The sequence below is a fragment of the Zonotrichia leucophrys genome, chromosome 13 (assembly GCF_028769735.1).
Source record: "Zonotrichia leucophrys gambelii isolate GWCS_2022_RI chromosome 13, RI_Zleu_2.0, whole genome shotgun sequence".
Taxonomy (NCBI): Eukaryota; Metazoa; Chordata; class Aves; order Passeriformes; family Passerellidae; genus Zonotrichia; species Zonotrichia leucophrys.
The window spans coordinates 6,626,160-6,647,558 of NC_088183.1; the positions used below are offsets into that span (position 1 = coordinate 6,626,160).

The window sequence follows — 21,399 nt, forward strand, 5'->3', positions numbered from 1 at the left end:
TTCCCATGACTCTTAGTCATCCCCAGCACAGTCAGCCATGCTCTCATCTCTTGGCCCCAGGGCCTTGTCCTGCTGCTGCCTCTCTAAGTGCCCCCTTTGGAGCAGCCCATTCCCCTCCAGGCTCTGGAGGTTTTCAGGGCACTGCAGGTGCAGATTCAACAGCCACCTCTGTGCAGATATTTTGGCACAACCCTTCTTTTTCTGCCCATGGTTTGTCAGGGGGTTCCTGTCCCCTCCCTGCTGTTGGGGCTGCAGCAGGGGCAGCTGGCAGAGCCTGGACCTTCCTCCCCAGCACTGTCAGGTGATGGCTGTCACTTCCCACCCCAGAGCTGCTGTGGACAGCCCTGAACTTCTGCTGCAGCCTGAGGTTATCCAGAGACAGAGCAGAGAGCAAGGGGCTCCCTGTGTGTGACAGGAGCTGCTAAACCTGCTGGCTTGGGTGGCCCTGGGAGAACTGGCTGGCTTCAAGCCTTCCCTCACACCTGTTTTGGAATACCCACAGCCCAGTGGAGGGTTAACAAAGTATCCGATTTCTTAATTACCAACACTGCTAACTAGCTAATTAGTTTAATTACCACCTCAAGGTGCCTGCCAGGCTCCTAATTACAGAACAGCTCCCAGCAGCCTCCCCACCAGCAGGGCAGGACGGGCTCTGGGGGAGGAAGGGTCTGTGCTTGAGCCCTGCGGCTGCCTTGTGGTGTCAGGGTCACTCTGAGCCCCAGAGCTGGAGGTTATGGGGACAGGAAAGAGCAGGGGTCCCCCTGTACCCCGATACCAGAAGGGGTCTGCATGATGGACCACAACAGCCTCCCTGCCAGGGAGGTGGTGAAGCTGGCATGGGCCTTGGGGGTGATCCTGCGTGGCCACAGGACCCTTCTCTGCACCAGGGATCACATTTTTGGGTGACATAAAATAATTTGGCATCTTCACAGGTATTTTCCCACCAGCTGCCCTGGCTGAATTGCCTTTGTGGGCCTGTTGTAAGGAGTCTGCCATGTCCTCTGAGGGTCCTCAGGTCCCAAAGCCAGTACTGGGCCTGAGATGAGACTTGTTCTGCTGAACTAAAATGGAATCCACTGCCTGCAAGTGTGGGGACACTTTGTGTCCCCATGCAAGGCAAAAGTGTATAAATGTCCCTTGGGTTGGAGTGGTAGAAGCCAGAGAACACCAGGATTCTCCCAAACCCCAGCATGGTGCAGTGGCCCCTGCCAGTGTGGGGATGAGCGACTCTGGGATCTGAGGGGACCCTGCAGCAGGGCGTGCACATGGCCCCACCTCTGCCATGGCGTTGTCACTGGTGACGTGACAAGGCACGGCCTGGTTTTTTTCCCCCTGTTTCAAAAACAAACAAAATAGGGAATTTGTTAACTTGTGGTCAGCCCAGAAAGGAGAAGCTCCTGAGAGGGGAGTGCTGGGGACGGTGCCCACGAGAAGAGGCACACGCTGCTGGAGAGGATCCTGCAGCAGCACCGGCTCCGCGCTGGGGACACCTGGGGACACCCCAGGCCTGGGGACATGGGGCCTGCTCTCCTCCTGCTGCTCACCACAGCTGACTTCTGGCATGGTGAGTACTCCCAAAGGCCCAGGTCCCTCCAGGGGAGCTGTGGGATGTGGTGAGGGTTTTCTGGGTGTCTGGTGCGAGCGCTCCATTCCTTCTCTGCTGAGGAGGCCTTGGTGGAGATGGGGATATGCTGGAGCTGGACTCACAGAGACCTGGCAGCTCCTGCAGGTGGAGGGTGAAGCTGGCCTGTGTCCCAAAAGGCTGCTGTGGGCTGGGATGGTCCCTGTTTGCTGCTGCATGGAGTGGGCACTGCTGTGAGCAGGTTCAAGGACCCTTGGCATGGCTGGGCAGAAGGTGTGTGCTCTGTGGCACTGCAGGGAAGAGACACCAGCGCTGGAATTCAGTGCAGGCTTGGCTGTAGCAGCTTTCTGAAGGTCATCCAGAGCTGGCTGCAGTTAGAGAGGGAGGGCAGGGCTGGAAAGAAGGTGTGTTGCTGGTCTGTGTTGGCTCTAGAGCCTGGCTTGCTCTTGGCTGCCTGCAGCCCTGCCAAGGCAAGGCCAAGGAGGATGGAGAGGTGCACAAAGCATAGGAGAGCCTTGGGGAGATAGGAATGGGAAACTTCCCCTCTTTGGGTCTGGACAGGGTTTAAGATGAAGGAATGGTTCAGCAGAAACTGTGTCCTGAGGGAAGCTCTTTCTAAAATAACTCTTTGCTCAAATGGGGAAGAAGCTGGAAATGTTTGGTCTGCAGGTGGAGGGGTTGGGAATATCAGCTGCACTGGCACCTTCCAAAGCACCTCATGCCCAGCTGGAGTGTCTGAGGATTGCTGGTTTGCAGGGCTGTAGAGCCAGGATGGATGGAAACAACTCAGCCAGCCAAGAAGGGAAAGGTGAACATGCCTTTGAGGCTGCAGAGATGGCCAAGAAGTGACAACCCACCAACCTCAAAAAAGAGTCTCTAAGCCTGTTTTGAGGTTTACAACCAAAGAGGTGGAAACCAGTATTACTCATATTGCGTTTTGAAGTGCAGGGAACCTCTCAGGTCCTGTGTGGCACTCACCAAATATTCCTTTTGAGCATGCTTGGGTACACAGTGAGACTGTGGTGGGGACAGCATTTAGCATGCAACAGGCAGGGAATCCTTCTTGGGCCACTGCAGCGCTCATCTTCTCAGCCCAAGACATCTGCATCCCCCTCACTTGTTGTTTCACTTCAAGTGACATTTGCAACATGTTGAGCATCATTTTCTAGGTCTGCTGTGCTGGGAACTGGGTTGTGAAGGCTTCAGGGTTTTTAATTTCTTGTGGATTTTACAATAATAGGGACTAGGCAGGTTTAATGCAGATCTGTGAGAGATCATAACAGCTTTTAGGATCTCCCCAAAGGTTCCCTGAGCCACTGGCCAGTGCCAGATCATGAGCTGTGACACTTTCATGAGGCACTGTCTGCCATGCCAGGCTGTAGGACACACATTTGTGTGGGTACCAGCACTGCTGGCCATTTGCAGCACAGAGATGCACCAGGCCAAGGTTCTACAAAGCAACAGCCTCCAGCTGGAGCCAGAGCCCGACTTCCTTCTCCTGCCTCTTGGATTGCAAGGGCATCTTCTGTGAGCACCCAGGGCTGATGTAATGTGATTGTTGTGATCTGGGCTCTTGCTGAGGGAGGGTAAGGGGCTCAGATCAAGCAGAGGAAATGTTTTAAACCTGATCATCTTGTATCTGTGTTCTTGGCCATCTTGAGATGTATTCCTGGTAGGTTTGTTTTCTTATTGTGGGTAACCTAAACCTCTGAGGTAGAAGCCCCAAGCAGAGCTGTGATGAGCACACTTTTCTCCATCCAGATACTGTAGGTGACTCTGGGGCCCTCAGAAATCAAACTTTTCCTTGCTGTCTCTGAGGGTGGGACAAAGGGAGCTCAGGTCTGGTATAGATGCCTCTTAGGACCAGAGCTTAGCCTAGTTACTCCCCAGAATTAACTAAAATTCCTGGTGGCTGGCTCCTGTGGTAAGGATCCTGGGCACTTCTGTCATACCAGCCTTCACTTCTTCCTCACCAAATGCCCAGCAGAGGAAAGCAGTGTTTTGGCTGGCATGGGAGAGGCAGGGACAGTCTGCAGCTGTGAGGAGAGGTCATGGTTACACAACCCAAGTGTGGTAAAACCTCTGGCCAGCAGTTACTGGCAGCGCTGCGGAAGCTGCTGGAGAGCAGAACAGAGACATCCTTGGGCTTCGTGCAAGATTGCACAGTGGTCAGCAGGGACAGAGCCTCCCCCAGCAGCCCTGCTTCCCCATTCTGGAAAAGGACCCACTGCTCTGACTCATCCCCAGCACACATGAAGGAGTGGGTGCTCGGTGACCTGCAGCTCGCCTTCTCCTGCATTTGGTGTCTCTGTCTTGTCTGCCCTTGCTCCACCTGTGTGGTGCTTCCAGTGTGGATGTGAGGCTCTAGTGACAGCATGAAGGCTTTTTCCTCACTGTTCTGGAGAGCACCTGCCCAGAGCCTTTTCTGGCCCCAGCACTTCTGTAGTACCTGTGAGCTGGTGACAACAAAGATGCACAGTGAGATGACTCCTGTTTGTTTTGTTTTCTTTCCTTGTCCTCCTGCAAAAAGAGTCCTATGAAATGGTGCCAAAGCCCTGGATGTGGATGGATAGCCAAAGCAGAGAGTAGGTGAAGGAAAAGGATCCAGTGACAAAGAGTTAAAGCAACAGAAATATCAAACCCCACTAGAAAACACAGCTTAGCAAAAAGGGAGGAATGTTTTGCCTCAGATATGTGGAAAATGTAGCTTTGCAAATTATTCTGGGATATGTTTTTCTCCACTCTGGGCTTCTCCTCTTTCCACAGAAAGATAAAAGTATTAAAAAAAAAAAAAAGGGGAGCAGGGAGATAAAATGTCAAATTTTCCATGCTCCAAAGATCCTTCTTCTCTGCTTCTCCTTAATCTATGCCTTGTCTGAGCTTCCCCATGGCCACTGTGTCATTGACACACACCAGCAACGCTCTCCAGGGTCTTCTCAGCCCTTTGTTGCATGGAGGGAGTCATCAGCCCAGGATGGCTTAAATGCTGCTCCTTGGGCTCTGGAGAGCACAGCCCTGAGCACAGCTGGCAGCCCAGCACACACATCTGTACCCTGGGCATTGCCTTCCTCCCCTAAAGAGCTGTGATCAGGGGTGGGTGAGGATGGGGCTGTGCTCTGCTGGCTCTTACAGGGCCAGTGTCCATGGCAGGGGATCACTGCCTGCAGAGCAATGAATTGATAATTGCACAGCTCCCTTTATGGTTAGTATTATTTGAATGAGGGTGTGTGTCCCTTTAAATGTGAGGTTGGGTGAGCGACTGGGAAGGAAAGCAGAAGTGGGAGAATAGGCCTGGACAGGGGCTGGGAGGGGGTGCAGAGCCCCCCAGGCACAGATAGCCATTTGCAATGTGTTTCCTGTCCTCCCTGAGGGCCTGGAGCGGGGTGGCTGCACCACTTCTTCCCCAGCCCTGTGCCACTGATTCATTTTGCACTTCCCCCCACCCTAAATATAGGAGGTGACTCAAAGAACTCGCTGACAGGGCAAAACTGGGAAAAAATATTTCCCTCTGACACTAAGGCTGGAGTAGGACCCTGGTTCCCCTTTCTTCAGCCAGCAGAGCAGGCATCTTCAAAGCAGAGATGCTTCAGAACTCTGGCTGGTTGTGATGCTTCTGTCTGCAGGATTGGTGTGCTGTATGAACAAATGCAGCTATGGGCTGTCATCAGCTCTTTAGGTTTTCCATGCCTCAGTTTCCTCTCCCAAATAGGAATAATAATGCTGTGTCATTTCATAACGCTTTGTTGTGTGTGACTCCGTGATACACACACGAGGGGGTGTCCTTCAAAATCCAGTACTTGGCAACAAAAAGCCAAATTATATGCACTGACCTGCTCTGCAGGAGCCTTCCAGGTCTGTTCTAGCTCATCTCAGCACCAATGCAGCAAAGAGCCCCATGCACCAAACTTGGCTTTAACTCCCCCAAATGATGCTATGGGCTAACCCAGTCCATAGAGCAGCTCCAGCTCTGCCACAAAAGGAAAACTATTGTAAGAAGAGGCAAAAAATCAGCAGGAACAATTGCCAAACTGGCATTTGCCCTAATCAGCCCCAGATGATTGCTTTTCCTGTCCCAGTTGTCTAAATGTTCAAATGGCAGGGAAGTGTGGAGGGTGGTGTTTCTTCCCTGAAATTCTTTCCTTGGAGTATCAGGCCATATGTGTCTGGTGGGACAGAGAATGGTGGAGTGATGTGAGCCAAAAAGCCTGTCTGAATCCCAAGCTCAGCCTTTTCCTGGTGCTGAGCTACTCCATTCTCAGCAGTGTGAACTCCAACAGAGGATCTTTAGGGGTCATTTTTGCATTCTCACTCTCTCTTTCCCTTGCAGGCTCAGCATCTCCAGTGATCACACCTGACCTCCCTGCTCTGGTTGTCAACACGGGTGATCCAGTCCTCTTGCGCTGCTCAGGAGAGTCTGAAGTTGCATGGAATAGCAAAGAGGTTACATTCAGAAACCACACCAGCAGCACCCTCAGCATTCCCAATGCCACTTACAGGAACACAGGCACCTATAGCTGTGCTTATGTCAACAGCAGTGACAAGGGCATTGCGGCCATCCACCTGTTTGTGAGAGGTAATAACCCTGCTTGTCTCTTCCCACAGCCACTGGCAGAGGAGCCTCCCTGCAGGGAGCCCTGCACAGGTGCTTTGTGCTGTGTTTTTGTGTGTGTGTGCCTGGGGAGCAGTGCAGGCTCCTGGTGGAGCCACACAAAATGGGGCCCATGGTTAAAGCACTGGGATAAAGTATAGAACTACATCTCATGTATATGTGGATCTCTCCCTCCTTCTGCTGTGGCTTCCCTTCCTGAAAAACAGTCTGTTCAGTGTTGTAATGAGCAGCGAGAAAATCAGAGAACTCTATTGCCAGTACCTCAGATAAGGGAGAGACTCACATGAATTACATCCTCTCAACATGACCTGAACCCCAAATATTCATTTATCTCAAAAGAAGCTGTGCTGTGGTAGCTCTACCACTTGACTTCACCCCTTCCCTTGTACCACAAGTGCTGCCCTGAGCAGGGAAGCCGGAGATCTCACAAGTAAAACTTTCACCACGGTGAAAAGTTTAATTAGAGGTATACATACTTTTCAGCCTCTCTTATCCATGGCCATTAGTGAGCTGGTTGCTGTGATCCCCTCAGATGCCTCAGCTGGAGCTGGGTTTGTCATGTGAGTGTTTGGAGGCTGAGTCAGGCAGGCTGAGCAGGGCTGCCCCAGCATCGAACTCCCACTGGGCAGCAGTGCTGGAGGCTTGCCTTGCTGGAATGTGTTTCTCACTTCAGTGCATTTTCTGACCCCTCTCACAAGGCTGTCCTGTCTCCTCTGCAGACCCTAATAACACGTGGTACACCCCCTCTTTCCGGATCTGGGGGATCAAAGGTGGGAATGTTGATTTCCCCTGTTTCATCACGGCTCCCGAGTACGGATCCAGTGTGACTCTGATAAGGGATGATGCCTCTCCTCTCCTACCTGGGACCAACTACTCCTTCAGTGCTGAGAGAGGAATAACACTCTACAATGTGCAGACCAAGCATAAGGGCCCTTACCGATGCCAAGCACAGATAAATGGAAAAATAAATAATTCACCAAGAATAAGACTGGTTGTGGAAGAAGGTAAAGAACAGGGGTTGTTGCTGTCCTAAGGGCCACAAATAGCTAAGCTGGGCACAGTAGATAGTTAGGGAAAGACCTTCTGAACCTGCAGTTTCAAAAGGTTGTTTAATGGAGGCCAAATTCCATCAGCCTCTGGCAATTTGGTTCCTTGAGATGGGTTTGCATGGGTTCAGCAGTCTTCAAATCTTTGCAGGCGCTGTCACAGACCAGACAAAAATGTCCACCAATCTGTCCAAAGTTCTGCAAGTTCTCAGGCCCTGATGCTCCATCTGTAACCATGGCAGAAGCTTCTCCTTCCCTTTCAACCCACAGTCCTGACTGCTGTGCTCTCCCTCCCTGTACTTCTTCCCACAGACACGTGCTCAAAAGGGAGTGGTGATGTCTAGAAAGGGAAGGCAGGGGGTAAAGAGGATGGAAAGGAGGAGGTAGAATCATAGAATAGAGTAATAAAATAGTTTGGGTGGGAAGAGACTTTGAAAATCATCTAGTTCCAACCTGCTAGATCAGATTGTTCAGCTCCCACCTAACCTGGCCTTGAACACTTGAGGATGGGGCCTCCACAACTCCTCTGGGCAATCTGTGCCTCACCACCCAAGGTAGCCAGGTCCTGGGCAGTCCCCAGAGCACTTGGGCTCACTGGACAAGCTGACATGGATCTTTCCCTACTTGCCTTTGTGCAGCACTGGAGAAGCCTGTCTATGTGGAGATGGACCCTGCGGACCATGTGCGGATCGTGGGAGAACCTTTCCAAGTCACCTGCAGGGTGATTGCTCCTTCCCACAAGTATGACATCAGATGGGACACAGCAGCAAAGAAAGTAAGCTGGAGTGTGGGGCTTTCCTGGAAAATGGGAGACACAGGGTGGTAAAGACTGCCCAGAGCCACAGCAAAACCTTGAACCGCCCAACCAATGCAGCTAGTCAAGCTGTAGAAATTTGAATATCCTTTCTTTGGGATGACACAGGATAAAGAAACACCTGCCTGTTGTCAAAACAGTCTGCAATGGATGAGAATGTGTGATTTCAGCTGAGTTTATTGGACAGGAGCCACAGTACCTATTAAAGCAACATTTCTTCTCCCAGCCCTGCCAGGGCTTATAAAGCAGCAAGCATTTTCAGGACAGAGTTCTCCAGAGAAAAGATATGTCTGAAGAAAAGGAATCTATAATGCTGACCTCTAACTGCTAGATGGTTAGATGAGGTTTGCTAGAAGTCCTTATTATAACTGATGCCTTTATTAAGGAGGTGAAACCACACACAAGGTATGTTTGGATCACACAGTGTAAGGCCAGGTTGCAGTCAGAAGGCTGGCAATAGCTATAACCTGACTGCTGTGCAATATCTGCCCTGGATCCTTGGGGTTAATGTGCCTCTGGGTCTGCACACAGGTTGCTCTCAGGGATGAGCTCTCTAGCCCTGAGCAGGTGAGATGTGTTTGTTCTGCCCTCCCAATGTGTGCTGTTCCCTGCTCTCTGCCTGACAGGTCAACAGAACTAAAAGGTCTGACTTTGAAAATGATAACTACTTCATCAGTGACACCCTGTCCATTGCAGCTGTGACCATGGAGGACAGTGGCAAGTACATCTGCATAGCTAACAATTCAGTAGGATCCAAGAATGCCTCAACAATGCTTCAGGTAGTAGGTGAGTCCTTCCCCAAAAGCCTAGTAGGGCTGAATCATGTGCAGCCTGGAGTATTTGCTGCTTCTACCTCCATTCTCTTCCTAGATTTGTTGTTGAAAGCATTATTCTCACTTGTGCCCCAGGGCTTACATGGGAACTATGGAGCTGCTAAGAAAGGAACTGGTGTTCCCTTCATATCTGGAGGGGCCAGAGGACATGCTTTGGGCTCTGGATGAAAAATCATAGTGCTCTTCTCAGTGCATTTATAAACAACTTTGAAACAGTAAAAAGGGAGTGGGCAAGGTTGTGCTGGCAGACCAGGAAAGGCTGGTTAGAAGGAAGGGTGAGCCACATGAGCAGAGTATGGATCTGGTCTCTTCCAGCCACAGATCCACCAAAGGGGATTCAGGTCTGTTACACACTTGTTTGTATCTCAAGATGGAAAATTCATCCCTACAGCTCACAGGCTGGAGTTTGCTGATGGTCCAAAGCCACAGCTCAGGAAGAAGGCTCTGTCTGTTATCTCCTAGAGAGAAGCCAGGATTTTAGCTAAAGGGCCTGTATTTTCTAAACAATTAGGAGATACTGTTTAGCCTTGTCACTTCCTAGGATACAGCATGTACAACTTCATTCCTCAGAGACTTCACTAAGATTTCCTAGCTCTCCTCAGAAAGTGCCATGGCAAAGAAATAATTTAAGAGCACTCCTTTGGGAACATAACCTGTGTAATGTTTCATTTCCTCCTGCAGTCTCCCAGCTGAGGCTGCTCTTTCCAATAATGATCCATTTATGGGGCTGGTGTAGGGTTATTCCAGGTCTCTGGATGTGCCTGCTGACAGTCATGCTCTCCTCCACCCTGCAGAGAGAGGTTACGTGCACCTGACCCCAGGGCAAGCCACCAGCCTGGAGGTGGCTCTGGGAGACAATGTGGAGCTGCAGGTTCACATTAAGGCTTACCCAAAACTTCTCCACTGGGCCTGGGAACACAGGAATCCCTTGAAGCACTCTAAACCCACCATATTCGAGGGTGAAATGATCTCTGGAAACAACTGGTACGTGCTCTTTGTCTTCTACCCTTCTATGGCATGTTTCCAAGAGAGCTTTCCTTGAAACAGGCAGGCCCCATTCTACAGAAAACTCTCTGGTTTTAAAGAGGGAAACTGTTCTGCATTTCTGTTTTCTCTTTCCAGTATTATTAGCAAACCACAGTGTGATCAAGGAGGACACCACCCTTCTCTAACTTGGTGGCCTTCTCCTTAGAAAGCCTTGTGGGAGTCAGTATCACGTTTGTGATCTGCTTGTTCAATTCTGCACTCTCCTTGCCAGAAGAAATTGCAGGAGTGGATGAATAGTACAAAAACCTTAATTTCCTCACTGATCCTTGGACCTATCCCCTGCTCTGAGGTTGAAAGAGTGTGCACTGAGAGGCACTGGGAACATATTGTTATGTGAATATGTTCTAACAGAGTTCTAACAGATCTGCTCTTCCAAAGCCTGCAGCCAACTGAGACCAAGGGGAAGAAAATAATTCCATTTGTTGGGGTTTTGGGCAATTCCCCTTTCATTTTCTTAAAAACAAAAAACAATCCAGAAGAGGAACTGTGCCACTTGGCAAAATTATGGCTTTAGGGTGAACTCTTTCTTGCACTGGGGGCTGAGCAATCAGCTGGGGGCAGAAGGGAGTGGCACTAGGGAGCACAACTTCATGGAGAACCTCATTTTGCCAAAGGCAGGAGAACCAGCATCCCCTGACCCTTGAAAGGCAATGATTTAGATGTTAAATTATTTCTGAGCATTCACCCACCTGTAGCCTTTCAGAAGTGCTGAAGTGCTCTTGGTGGCAAAAGGTATTTCCCCTGAGGAAGATCAGTTCCTCCCTAGTTCCCCCACAGAAGCAACTGGCAGGTTCCCTGATGGGCTGGGATCAGTGCTGGAAGTGTTCCAGAGCACAGGAAGCAGCAGCATCTCACTGAGCAAGGCCTGTGTGCTCCTCACAGTGTTCCTCTCTGTGAGCAGGTACAACAACACACTCTCCCTGAAACGCCTGAAGGAGGGAGAGGGAGGCCTCTACACCTTTTATGCCTCCCACAGTGCGGCCAATGAGTCAGTTACCTTCAGCATCTCTCTGAAATGTAAGTGCTTGTCCATTCTTTCACCCTGCTTGCCTCTGGGACTGCTTACCAGTTGGAAAAAATAGTTGTTTGGGGTACCAGGGTGTCACAAATATCTTTTATGGAAAATCCTTTCCTTAGGATTTTTCCTCCTGAGAAGCTGAGAGGCCTCAGGAACAAAAGGTAAACAATGGTTATCTGCTGCTGTGGAATGCAACAGGTGCATCTGTGATTGGCCCACGTTGGTTGTTTCTAATTAATGGCCAATCACAGTCAGCTGGCTCTCCGTCCGCAACAGAAGCCTTTGTTATTCATTCTTTCTTTTTCTATCCTTAGCTAGCGTTCTGATGAAATCCTTTCTTCTATTCTTTTAGTATAGTTTTAATACAATATATATCATAAAATAATAAACCAAACCTTCTGAAACATGGAGTCAGATCCCTGTGAGCACGGTCACACCAGGCTGCTTCCAGCTCAGCGCCCACAGGACACACAGACCCAGCCCAAAGCTGCCTGTGTGTAGCACAGGGGTTCCTCTGGTTTATTGTTGCATGCATGGAAAGGAAACCAGAGCATGGGGGATGTGCTCTTCCTCTGGTCACAGCATTCACTGTTTCTGTGGCTTCCCCAACAGCTTCTCCAAGGGTCTGCAAGATCAAGGTGCCAGCTGAGGACTCCAGCCTGCTGCAGTGCGTGGCCATCGGGTACCCTGCCCCACGCATCGAGTGGTACCAGTGCCCCGTGCACTCTGACAGGTGAGGCAGCCCAGGGCACTGAGCCCTGCAAGCTGTGCCCCTGCCCTGCCTGGCATTGACTGAGCAGCAGCACCACGTGGGCTCCTGGGCAGGCAATACAGCAATCCTGCCCAGTAACAGCAGCAGGGATGCTGCTGTGCTGGAAAAAGAGGCTCTTGGGGTCTGCCTGAGAAGAGGGAGCACTTTCTGTTCCTAAAGTCCTGAGCTTGAAGAGATTGTCTGCCTGTGATTCATCCTCTCCCCAAGATTTTTCAGGGAATATATGGATCGTTTGGAGAGGTGCCCTGGTGTATGTTGCTGTAGAGGTACATCCTGGCTGGCCCAGTCATCTTTTTGGGACTTCCACAGGTCTGAGGCTCTGCAGAGCAAGGGTTTACTGACCTACAGAGTCATGGGAAGCAACTGCAGCTGCCTGTTGTGTCTCAGGACCAGCCCCACTGAAGGGACTGATGGCAGAACACATAAAGTGTTAAATATGAGTGCTGAGCCACATAAAGGCACTCATGGCTCTGTATAAGCAGAGCCATGAGTTTTGCTGGTCCCCACAAAACCCCTGGTTTTGCTCTGGTCCCCACAAATCCATGGGCTGAAGTAAGGGAGAGAAAAATACTCCTGTATTCAGGGGGAGATCTTTAATTGGGCATAGAGTAACACATCTCACAGAGCTGCAAGCCTAATTCCCTGTGTCTCCTCTCTATTCTGACACAGCCCCCCACCTTCCCCAGCTGTGAGCTGCTGTGCTGCAGAGCAGCCCTCACTGTCCCCTCTTGCCATCCCTGCAGGTACAGCGAGGACTACAGACTGATAAGCAATGACTCCAGACCCCAGGTGGTGAATGTGTTGCCCTTCCAAGAGGTGGAGGTGGAGAGCAGCATCCTCTTCGAGGAGCTGGGTGACAATTTCACCTTCTGCTGCGTGGCCATTAATGCGGAAGGGAACGCCTCTGACATGTTCCACTCCTTCACCATCACCAGTAAGATACAAACCATCAGCTGGGCAGAGTGGGGGAGGATCTGGGGGCTTGGAGATTACATCCTTTATGTATTATATCCCCACTGTCTGGCAAGAGAGCTGGGGCAGATTGCACAAGCCCTTTACCCTCATAGGTGTGAGGCTTTGGCATTTGCCAGTCCTGAGAGGCCTGTGGGAATTTCTGGCTGGGTTATATCCTGGAGCCAAAGGCTGAACCACACCATGAGCATCTTATAAGTGCAGCACTCAGCTCCAGGGCATGGAGCATCCATCAGCTTCTCAGCCCATGAAAATTCAGGGGCTGCATCTTTTGGTGGGGCTGTTCTTGCAACACAGATCTTGGTCTTGCTCTTGCTCTGTCTGACCTGCATCTGATGCTGTTTGTGTGGAAATTGGAGGGTATGAAGAGAAGCATTCCAGCCTAGAGTTTGGCATCAAGACCTTCCCTCAGCTCCCAGCAGCTCCCAAAAGGGTGTACTGAGAGCAGTGCTGGGTGTGTGGCATACAGAGGAATCCAAAGTGAATAGCTGGGCAAAATGCTCCCAGAGTTGGGATTGAACTGAGCGTTTACTCATTCTCCTTCTTTTTCCTCTTCCAGGGAGTATCGTGGCCCTTCCAAACAAGCTCTTCAGCCCTGTTCTCTCCACCTGCATTGGGGCATTGGTGCTGCTGCTCCTCCTCCTCCTCTTCCTGCTCTACAAGTACAACCAGGTGAGATTCCGTGTTCAGGCTGTGAGGGCTGCCCAGCCTCAGGGGCACACAGCCTCTGCTGGCAGCCAGGCCAGGGACCATCCAGCTTGGAGGGACCAGGCAAGCTGCCTCCTTCACCTCCCTTGCCTCCCAGATTCCATCTGCAGTTTCCTGCTGCAGGGCCAAGCTCATGCACCCAACCCAGTGTGTTAAAACCTCCCCTGCCCTGCTCCTTCAGCCTTGCAGCCCACAGGTCAGTGTGGTTATTGTTTGGTGCCAGAAGAAGGTGCTCAGTCTGTGCTGTCAGCTGCAGCTGGTTTTGCTCTGTTACCCACAAAGCCATGGACTGAATTCAGGGAGAAAAAAAGGAGTGGTTTGCAGTTTGCATCTACTTTTTATTCTGCTCACTGCTTTATAAAAAACTGTTTTTATGGAGAAACAGGATGGTGTTAGAAGACGTTTGTTTCCAGGAAGACTTGGTCACTATTTTTATATAAGAACTTGCCCCATTTTCTCTGCAAGGCTCATTTCCAGCATTTGGATTCCTTCTCTGTTTTTTCCACAAACTGAACCAATCAGTAGCCACCTCTGCCTCATCAGTGGGTGAAAATCTCCTGTTTTTCATCTCTCCCTTTTGGCACCCTTCCTTTGACAGCCTATCAAGGCTGAAGATTTTGCAGCAAAGTTCTGGTGCTGGTTGTCAGAAGATCCATCAGAGCCCTCTCTCAGACAAGCACCCACAGCTCAGCAGGCAGAGCTGCCTTTGGACAGCGGTCCAGAGACAGACAAAGACGGATCAATGTGGAAGCACAGGTCTGAAATAAATAGGTTTTTGGAAGGGCTTGCAAGCCCAAGAGAAGCAGAGCATGTCTATAAATAACATGGTTACCTATCTCAGACAAGTCCCAGCCTTCTCTGCTCAAGGACTCCAGCTCTGCTGCTCTGCCTTGCCCTCTTACTTCTGCCATGACATTCTTGGAAAAGAGAAATTCTTACTTCTCTTTCTCCTTTTTTGTTTTACCCCTGTAAGGAAGTGGGGGTGGGCCAGCCCCACTGTTGTGCTGTGCTCAGCAAGCAGGGGTCCAAGGAAGGAGACACAGTGGGGACATCTCCCTCCAGCCCCAGCTGGGCACTGTCAGCCACTGCCCTGGTGGGACAGGCTGGATCTCCCAGCTCTGCCATCCCAAATGATGGCAACAGGCTGCTTCCAGTGGCAGGAGAGCCTGCCTCAGTCACAGGTGATGACCTCTCCATAACTGCAAAGAGTCCAGGCTGTCCTGAAAAAGCCTCTCTCACTCAGCCCAGATCCAAAAGATATTTGATGGGCTGAAACCTGTATCTTCCCTGTTCCCTCCCAGCTTGGGGAACACTGAGTGACTGGAGCCCCTTCCTTGCAGAAACCCAAGTACCAGGTGAGGTGGAAGATCATCGAGGCCTGTGAGGGCAATAATTACATCTTCATTGATCCCACCCAGCTGCCATACAATGAAAAGTGGGAGTTTCCAAGGAACAACCTCCAGTTTGGTAAGAAACCTTCCCTGCTGCTTCCCTGGTGGCATGAAGCTCATCAGAGAGCTGAAATGCTTCAAGAGTCAGAGCCAAAGCTCTGGGGGATATCCAAAGCTGCATCCAGACATTCCAGCAGCATCCTTAACCAGCCCTTGCTGCTCTCTTCCACATGGGATGGCAAGTGGCAGGGTGTAGCCTGCCTGTCCCCCCTTTGCTCCAAGGAGGGCTGCAGGTGTCATGTCCCTCCTCTTGCACGTGGGGTCATTCCTAAGGCACAGCCTTGGTGAGGCAAAGTTTGGAGATGGCCTCTTTCACACCACCGTTGCTCAGTGTAGAGCTCCCCACAGATGTTTGCCAGCTCCTGACTAAGGGATGTGTCCCCAGCAGGGATCCCCTTCCACCAGACATGCTCCTCATGTGCAGGCTGCGTGCAGGACAGCTGCTCAATCTTGCTCTATCAAATGTCTTAAAAGTCCATTTTTTTTCTCTCTGCAGGAAAAACTCTTGGAGCAGGAGCCTTTGGAAAAGTGGTGGAAGCCACAGCTTTTGGGCTGGGCAAAGAAGACTCGGTGCTCAAAGTGGCTGTGAAGATGCTAAAGTGTGAGCACAGAGCAACTTGCAAGGGCTGAAATCCCCCAAGCTCCTCTGGGCAGGATGTAGAGTGTGTTCACCACATGTTGGTGCTCACTGGCTGCAGCAGCTACTTTTTGAAGTTGTTTCTGTGCCAAGTACCAGATGCTGGAATCACACTACTGCCTTTTTTGTGGACAGGGGAGGCCAGAGGCACAGTTAGAGGACATAGTTTTCACTCTAAGTGTGTTTCCTCCTTTTGTTCCATAACTCTGTCTACACCTTTTTCTGTCCTCTCCCTTAACCTCCTCCTTGTCCCTCCCTCACTCCTTCACACAGTGCTTCTCTCACCCCACAGCATCAGCAGACAGGGATGAGCAGGAGGCCCTCATGTCTGAGCTGAAGATCATGAGTCACTTGGGGCACCACGAGAACATTGTTAACCTGCTGGGGGCATGCACCTGTGGAGGTAGGATCCCCCAGCCCCCTGACAGGGCCCCTCCTCTAGGCACAGCTGAGCTGATGAGCTGTGTGGGTTCTGCTGCCCTCCCAGGGAAAGCAATCCTCAGGGCAGGGCACAGCAACAGCATTCCTTAACGGACCCTCTCTGCTGCTCTCCCAGGCCCAATCCTTGTCATCACCGAGTACTGTCGCTATGGAGACCTGCTGAACTTCCTCAGGAAGAAGACTGAATCCATAATTATCCAGGATTCTGCCCTGGACACCTCTTTGGACAGTGCTGCTGATTACAAGAACATTGAGCTAGAGAAAAAATACATCCGCAGGTAGGAGCAGAGCCCGGGCCCTGCAGGGCTGAGCAGCACAGGGCTGGGCACTCACTGGGAGAAGTGTGAGGAGCACTGTGCTGGGGAGAGATCAAATCCTGCCTGGGGACAGGCAGGATATCAGGATGTAAAAGCCACAGGGGTTGCATGTATTCAGACCTGGTTATAATTCCAAGTTTTTCAAGGACTTTGATAGCAGTCATTGAATATCCCACAATAAATGCAGGTTTCAGCCCTGTCTGACCTTCCACAATTCAGAAACAAAACCTTTTGGTTTCTTGCACTATTGGGCACATGCATTTGGTAGGATGGAGCTGACTGCTCCCCATTACCCTTAAAAAAGGGGCCCAGGTCCCCTCTCTATCAGTTTCTAGTTTGCCTTTGCCCTCAAGCCCCTGCTTAAGTCACCTTCTGGGGGCAGATATTTTGGTTTCTGCTCCTGGTGGATATGGAGCAGGACAGAAGGTGCTGTTGCAGGGTTCTAACAGCCTGCCCCCCTCTCTGCTGCTTCTTACTCAGTGACAGTGGCTTTTCCAGCCAGGGTTTGGAAACTTATGTTGAAATGAGGCCTGTGTCATCATCATCATCTTCAGCAGCATCAGATTCTGCGCAAGTCAGGGGTGAGTCAAAGGCTCATTTCTGTCATTTGTGATTTCTTTCTTTTGGCCATCCTGTCTGGTTTTGCTCTGGAAACCATGACATGCCACAGTTGGCATTACTCACCAGCTTTGCAGCAAATCTAAATCTCTGCTTTGAATTTCAGGGAGAAGCTCGGAGGAAGATGAAGCCAGGGAGGATCTCCGTCCCCTCAATCTCTCTGACCTGCTGCAGTTCTCCAGCCAGGTGGCCCAGGGCATGGCATTCCTGGCATCAAAGAACGTGAGTGCCAAGAGGAACACTGTTGCCAGCACACCAAGGGGGCAACACCAGTCCAGCCAAGCGGGAGCCACCCATCCTGGCTGCAGAAGGCTTGGCATGTCTTTGGGTGGGGATGCCAAGCTCAAGCAAGCTGCTGCTTCACATGGGCCTCTGCTGTGTCTGTTGGGTTCAGACAGGCTGGGCCCTGGTGTCTGGTGTTCTGTCCAGAGCCCTTGCATGGAGGGCAGTGTTACAGGGGGAACTCAGGGCTGTGCATCATGCTGGTCTCAACAGTTTCTCCCCTGCTTTTACACGAGGTCAGGAGCTTTGTTTTGAAGTTTTCTCACTTTGGCAGTGTCCCTGCTACCCCAGGGACAAGGAACTGAAAGTGGCTGTTGATCTGACTGCCAGAGCTGGCTCAGAGTGTGACAGTCACCCTGTGACTGTTTCAGGGATGAGGACAGTGTAAACAGCCCCTGGTTCTGACCTTCCCCTTGTGGGGAAGATGACAGCCCCATGAGTGATTAAAGAACAGAGCATGACATGGCATAATGTCTTAACACTGCAAATGAAGTGATTGAAAGAGAGCTACAAACACAGAGTTGACATGGTGTCTCAGATGGGGCTCTTCAAGCAGTACATGCTTCCCTTGCCCCTACAAGCATTGTTTTGGTGGCAGGTCCAGGCTGTAGGGAATTTTTTGGGACTGCTGGGGGCCAGTGTCTGGATCTCAGTTGTGGTCTCTTGTCCCCAGTGCATCCACCGTGACCTAGCAGCCAGGAATGTGCTCATATCAGATGGACGGGTAGCCAAGATCTGTGACTTTGGCCTGGCCCGGGACATCATGAATGACTCCAACTATGTTGTAAAAGGCAATGTAAGTAATTGAAATGGGCACAAGAGAAGGCACAAGGGTAGGAGGGGCTGGAAAGGACAGACAGGGTGTAGCATAAGCTGCCAGCTTGTCCCAGTCTGCAGGATTCTCTGCTCTTCCAGGCCCGCCTGCCCGTGAAATGGATGGCCCCAGAGAGCATCTTTGACTGCATTTACACAGTGCAGAGTGATGTGTGGTCTTATGGCATCCTGCTCTGGGAGATCTTCTCCCTTGGTAAGAAAGCAAGCTTGCAAACCCCTTTTGTTTTCTGTGGCTCACTACTGCCCTAATGTATCTGCAGAAAAATTTCCAAGAAAGGAGGAAGGTTGACAAAAATCTAGGTTTATCAGGGCTGTAAAACACTGTGTTATGTTTCCAGAGGGACCATTCAAAACAAAGAATCCCACACCATTTCCTCTAACTCAGACCTCCCTGATGATGCTCCAGGCTGCCTCTTCCCACCCCTCAAGGCTGGAGTGTTGAACCCTGTGGTCTGAGAGCCACCTCTGCTCCTTTTTCTGTCACAGGGAAGAGCCCCTATCCTGGCATGGTGGTGAACAGCAAGTTCTACAGCATGGTGAAGCAGGGATACCAGATGGCCAGGCCTGACTTTGCTCCCTTGGAAATGTGAGTGGATGCACTGAGATTCACACAGCAGTGACAGGGGTCTGGCAACAGGTAGGGACAGGGGACAAGGCACAGGGACCTTGTCCACAGCTCTGCCTGCTCTCCCAGGTGTCTGCCTTGGGGTTAAGCATGGATCCCTACCAGCCTGCTCCTTCTATCCAGCATCTCCTGTTTGGGGACAGGAGGATGGGAACACTCACATTATCTATCTACATTCCTGAACTTGGTGGGGTTTTCTTCTTTTTTTAGTTAGCTTCTTTTGAGTCTAGGGTTATGAGAAGACAAGCCTGAGTAGGCTACAGGAGGTAATGAGAGTAAGCCTGAAGTCTTGATGGCATAAAGCTTCTTGTTGATTAGTTTGCTCCATCCACTCCAGTGCTCACCATTCCCTGGAGCACTGCACTCACCATGGGTTTTTTGGAAGAAGGGACTGCTCAGTTCTGTGTCCCTGACATGCAGAGTGCTGCAGGGAAAGCCTGGGGTTGCAGATCCCTCCAGCAGCACCATGCCACCTCCCTGTCCCTGTGTGGCCCTGCAGGTACAGCATCATGCAGGCGTGCTGGAGCCTGGAGCCCACACGGAGACCCACCTTCGACCAGATCAGCTGCTTCATCCAGAAAGAGCTGGAGGTGCATAAGGAGCAGGTGAGGACCTCTGGAGAGAAGGGGGAGGATCTTTCCCCCTATATGAACACAGCCTCTGGACACATTTTGTGTGATATCTCCTACCATAAGCTGATGGGAGCAGTGTAGTGTTGGTGGGAAGTGCAGAGAGGCATCCAGCTGAAGGGTTAAGTCAAAGAGGGCTGCAGAAGGAAGCACAGCTTCTTGGCAGAAACCTCAATGTGACAGGCATTCATGCACTGCCCCATTCCCCTGGACCTGCTGTGCATTCTCTCAGGACCAGCTGGCCACAAAAGCACAGGCACATGCCTGCCCTCGCTGTGAGCCCTGCCCCGTGGGCACAGCAAAGAGTGGTAATGCAGAGTGTGCACATCCCCAGCTGCTCACCTGCATGGGAACAGGTGTCAGACATCAAAGGGACCAAAACACACTCAGGGTGTTGTGTTTCTTCCTTTTCTTTCAAGGACTACACCAACCTCCCCTCCAGTGCAGAGGAAGACAGTGGCTGTGACACCTCTGGCTGCTGTGAGGAGTCCTGCGAGCAAGAGGAGAGTGGGCAGCCACTGCTCAAGGGCAACAACTACCAGTTCTGTTAGGTGGGACCTTCACCCTGGGGCTGATCCTTGTCCTGGCTCCACAGAGCTCACCCTAGGACACAGACACCTTCTGCTTTGGCCTTCTCTGTGCTTGCTGAAGTGTGGGTGTTACGGACTCTCTCACCAAAAGGAGAGCAAAGACACCTTGGGGTCCCTGAGTCTTATCTCACACACAGCATAGAGCTGTCAGGATGGTAACAGGCTCCATCTCTACAACGTACACAGAGGTCCCCAGCAGCCACCTCCCCATGCCCCAGAGAAGGCTGTGGGAGTTTGGGTTTTGTGGTTTTTTAAAAAATACTAGTCACAGCCAAGGAAGATATTTCCAGTTGTGTCACTCACATTACTGAACCCTTGAGTTTTATAAGAACATCTTGAAATATGTCTTAGCACTGGAACTACTCCACACACTCCCTTTTTTTGATGGTTCTGCTCTCTTCCCTTTGTCAGTCTGACCCTGGACATTGCAGTGTTTAGAAATAGGTAAAGCTTCTACATAGCATTAAATATGCATTAACCCTACACTTCCTTGTGCAATCCACCTCTCTGCAGCTGATGCTTCTGCAGGGAGTGTTTGGGTGAAGTGAGCCACAGAGCCAACCCCAGGGTTATGTGAACTTGTGCCTCACTAACAGGACAGGACAGCTTTCTCAGGTAAAAGACAGCAGAAACAGTGCTCTTCCATGAGAGCCCTGAACACAACCCCAATCCAGGAAAGAATGGCAGCTTAAAGAGGTCTAGAAATGATCAGCATTACACATATCCTACAGAATTTCTGAGTTACTGAGCATGTAGCAATCACTGCCTTTGTCACTATGACAGACTTGTACTAAATTTCCTTAATGTACTTTTAATAGTACAGCTGAGGTGATTTTTTTTCATAAGCTAGGGCCTAATACACTTCAACCTATTTCTCAGCTAGCTCTTGCTCAGTGTTACTACTGCCCTGGCCACCCAGTCCTGTGCACCTACCAGAAGTAGCTAAAGAACCTTCTCAGCTTCACCTGACTCGGTGGGTAAAGGATTTCTATTCCAGGTACAGGGAAACTGCAAACTGACAGGGCTCAGGGAAACTACAACTGCACTGCAGGTGGCCTTTGTCACACTCTGAGCAATTTCACTGTGGGCCATTTCTGATTCTATTAAACCTGGTTTTATGCTAACACCAAGTGCTTCATTCTTCCTTACTAAATGAAAAGCTAACGTAACTCTGTCAGCATTATAAAAAATAAAATATGTTTAACAAAATGAGTCTCTCCTAGGGCTCTAAGGACTGTTCTCAGAGGGGAACAGCTCAGAGCAGGGGTGATGCACTGGCCTACCCATTCACCCTGCAACTCTGTTCCTCAGTACCAGTTCTCAAAACCACTCATTCTTGTGTAACACAAAAACCAATTAAAAGCAAGGTTTTAAAGCTCTGAAGTAGTCCCTGTGCATGGATATAATGGAATGCAATTTCAGTTGTGATAATGGAACATCTGACAAGTCACCATGTGGCACATGGCAGCAGTCTCTGGGGCAAGTGCAATGGCAAAGGCAGGGCAAATGCAGAAGAGATTCAGCAGTGTTTGTGCCTTTTCTCCTGGAGCCATCCAGCTTTTGTACACACACAC

The 21,399-nt window shown here is 50.7% G+C and overlaps 1 protein-coding gene across 3 annotated transcripts; it reads left to right on the forward strand.

Moving 5' to 3' along the window:
* Nucleotides 1-662: 662 nt before the first annotated feature.
* CSF1R (colony stimulating factor 1 receptor) lies at nucleotides 663-21,204 on the forward strand. Of its 3 annotated transcripts, XM_064724624.1 has the most exons (22): nucleotides 663-932; nucleotides 1,357-1,564; nucleotides 5,910-6,155; nucleotides 6,911-7,195; nucleotides 7,876-8,012; nucleotides 8,678-8,837; nucleotides 9,679-9,868; nucleotides 10,833-10,948; nucleotides 11,562-11,682; nucleotides 12,465-12,655; nucleotides 13,253-13,365; nucleotides 14,742-14,868; nucleotides 15,349-15,453; nucleotides 15,782-15,892; nucleotides 16,046-16,208; nucleotides 16,728-16,828; nucleotides 16,972-17,087; nucleotides 17,821-17,943; nucleotides 18,063-18,174; nucleotides 18,468-18,567; nucleotides 19,106-19,211; nucleotides 19,655-21,204. In XM_064724624.1, the coding sequence occupies exons 2-22, from the start codon at nucleotides 1,516-1,518 to the stop codon at nucleotides 19,784-19,786; spliced, it is 2,904 nt and encodes a 967-aa protein (XP_064580694.1). In that variant the 5' UTR covers nucleotides 663-932; nucleotides 1,357-1,515; the 3' UTR covers nucleotides 19,787-21,204. The 3 variants fall into 3 exon arrangements, with proteins under 3 accessions (XP_064580694.1, XP_064580695.1, XP_064580693.1); XM_064724625.1 differs by lacking the exon at nucleotides 663-932 and having other exon boundaries at nucleotides 1,065-1,564; nucleotides 16,746-16,828; XM_064724623.1 differs by lacking the exon at nucleotides 663-932 and having other exon boundaries at nucleotides 1,070-1,564.
* The last annotated feature ends 195 nt before the right edge of the window (nucleotides 21,205-21,399 follow it).

Excerpts from the sequence above, each read along its gene's own strand:
- CSF1R (XM_064724624.1), top strand. The coding sequence starts at position 1,516 with ATGGGGCCTGCTCTCCTCCTGCTGCTCACCACAGCTGACTTCTGGCAT. Across the intron at positions 15,893-16,045 it reads GGGGGCATGCACCTGTGGAG|GCCCAATCCTTGTCATCACC; the intron begins GTAGGATCCCCC and ends CTGCTCTCCCAG. Across the intron at positions 17,088-17,820 it reads CATTCCTGGCATCAAAGAAC|TGCATCCACCGTGACCTAGC; the intron begins GTGAGTGCCAAG and ends TCTTGTCCCCAG.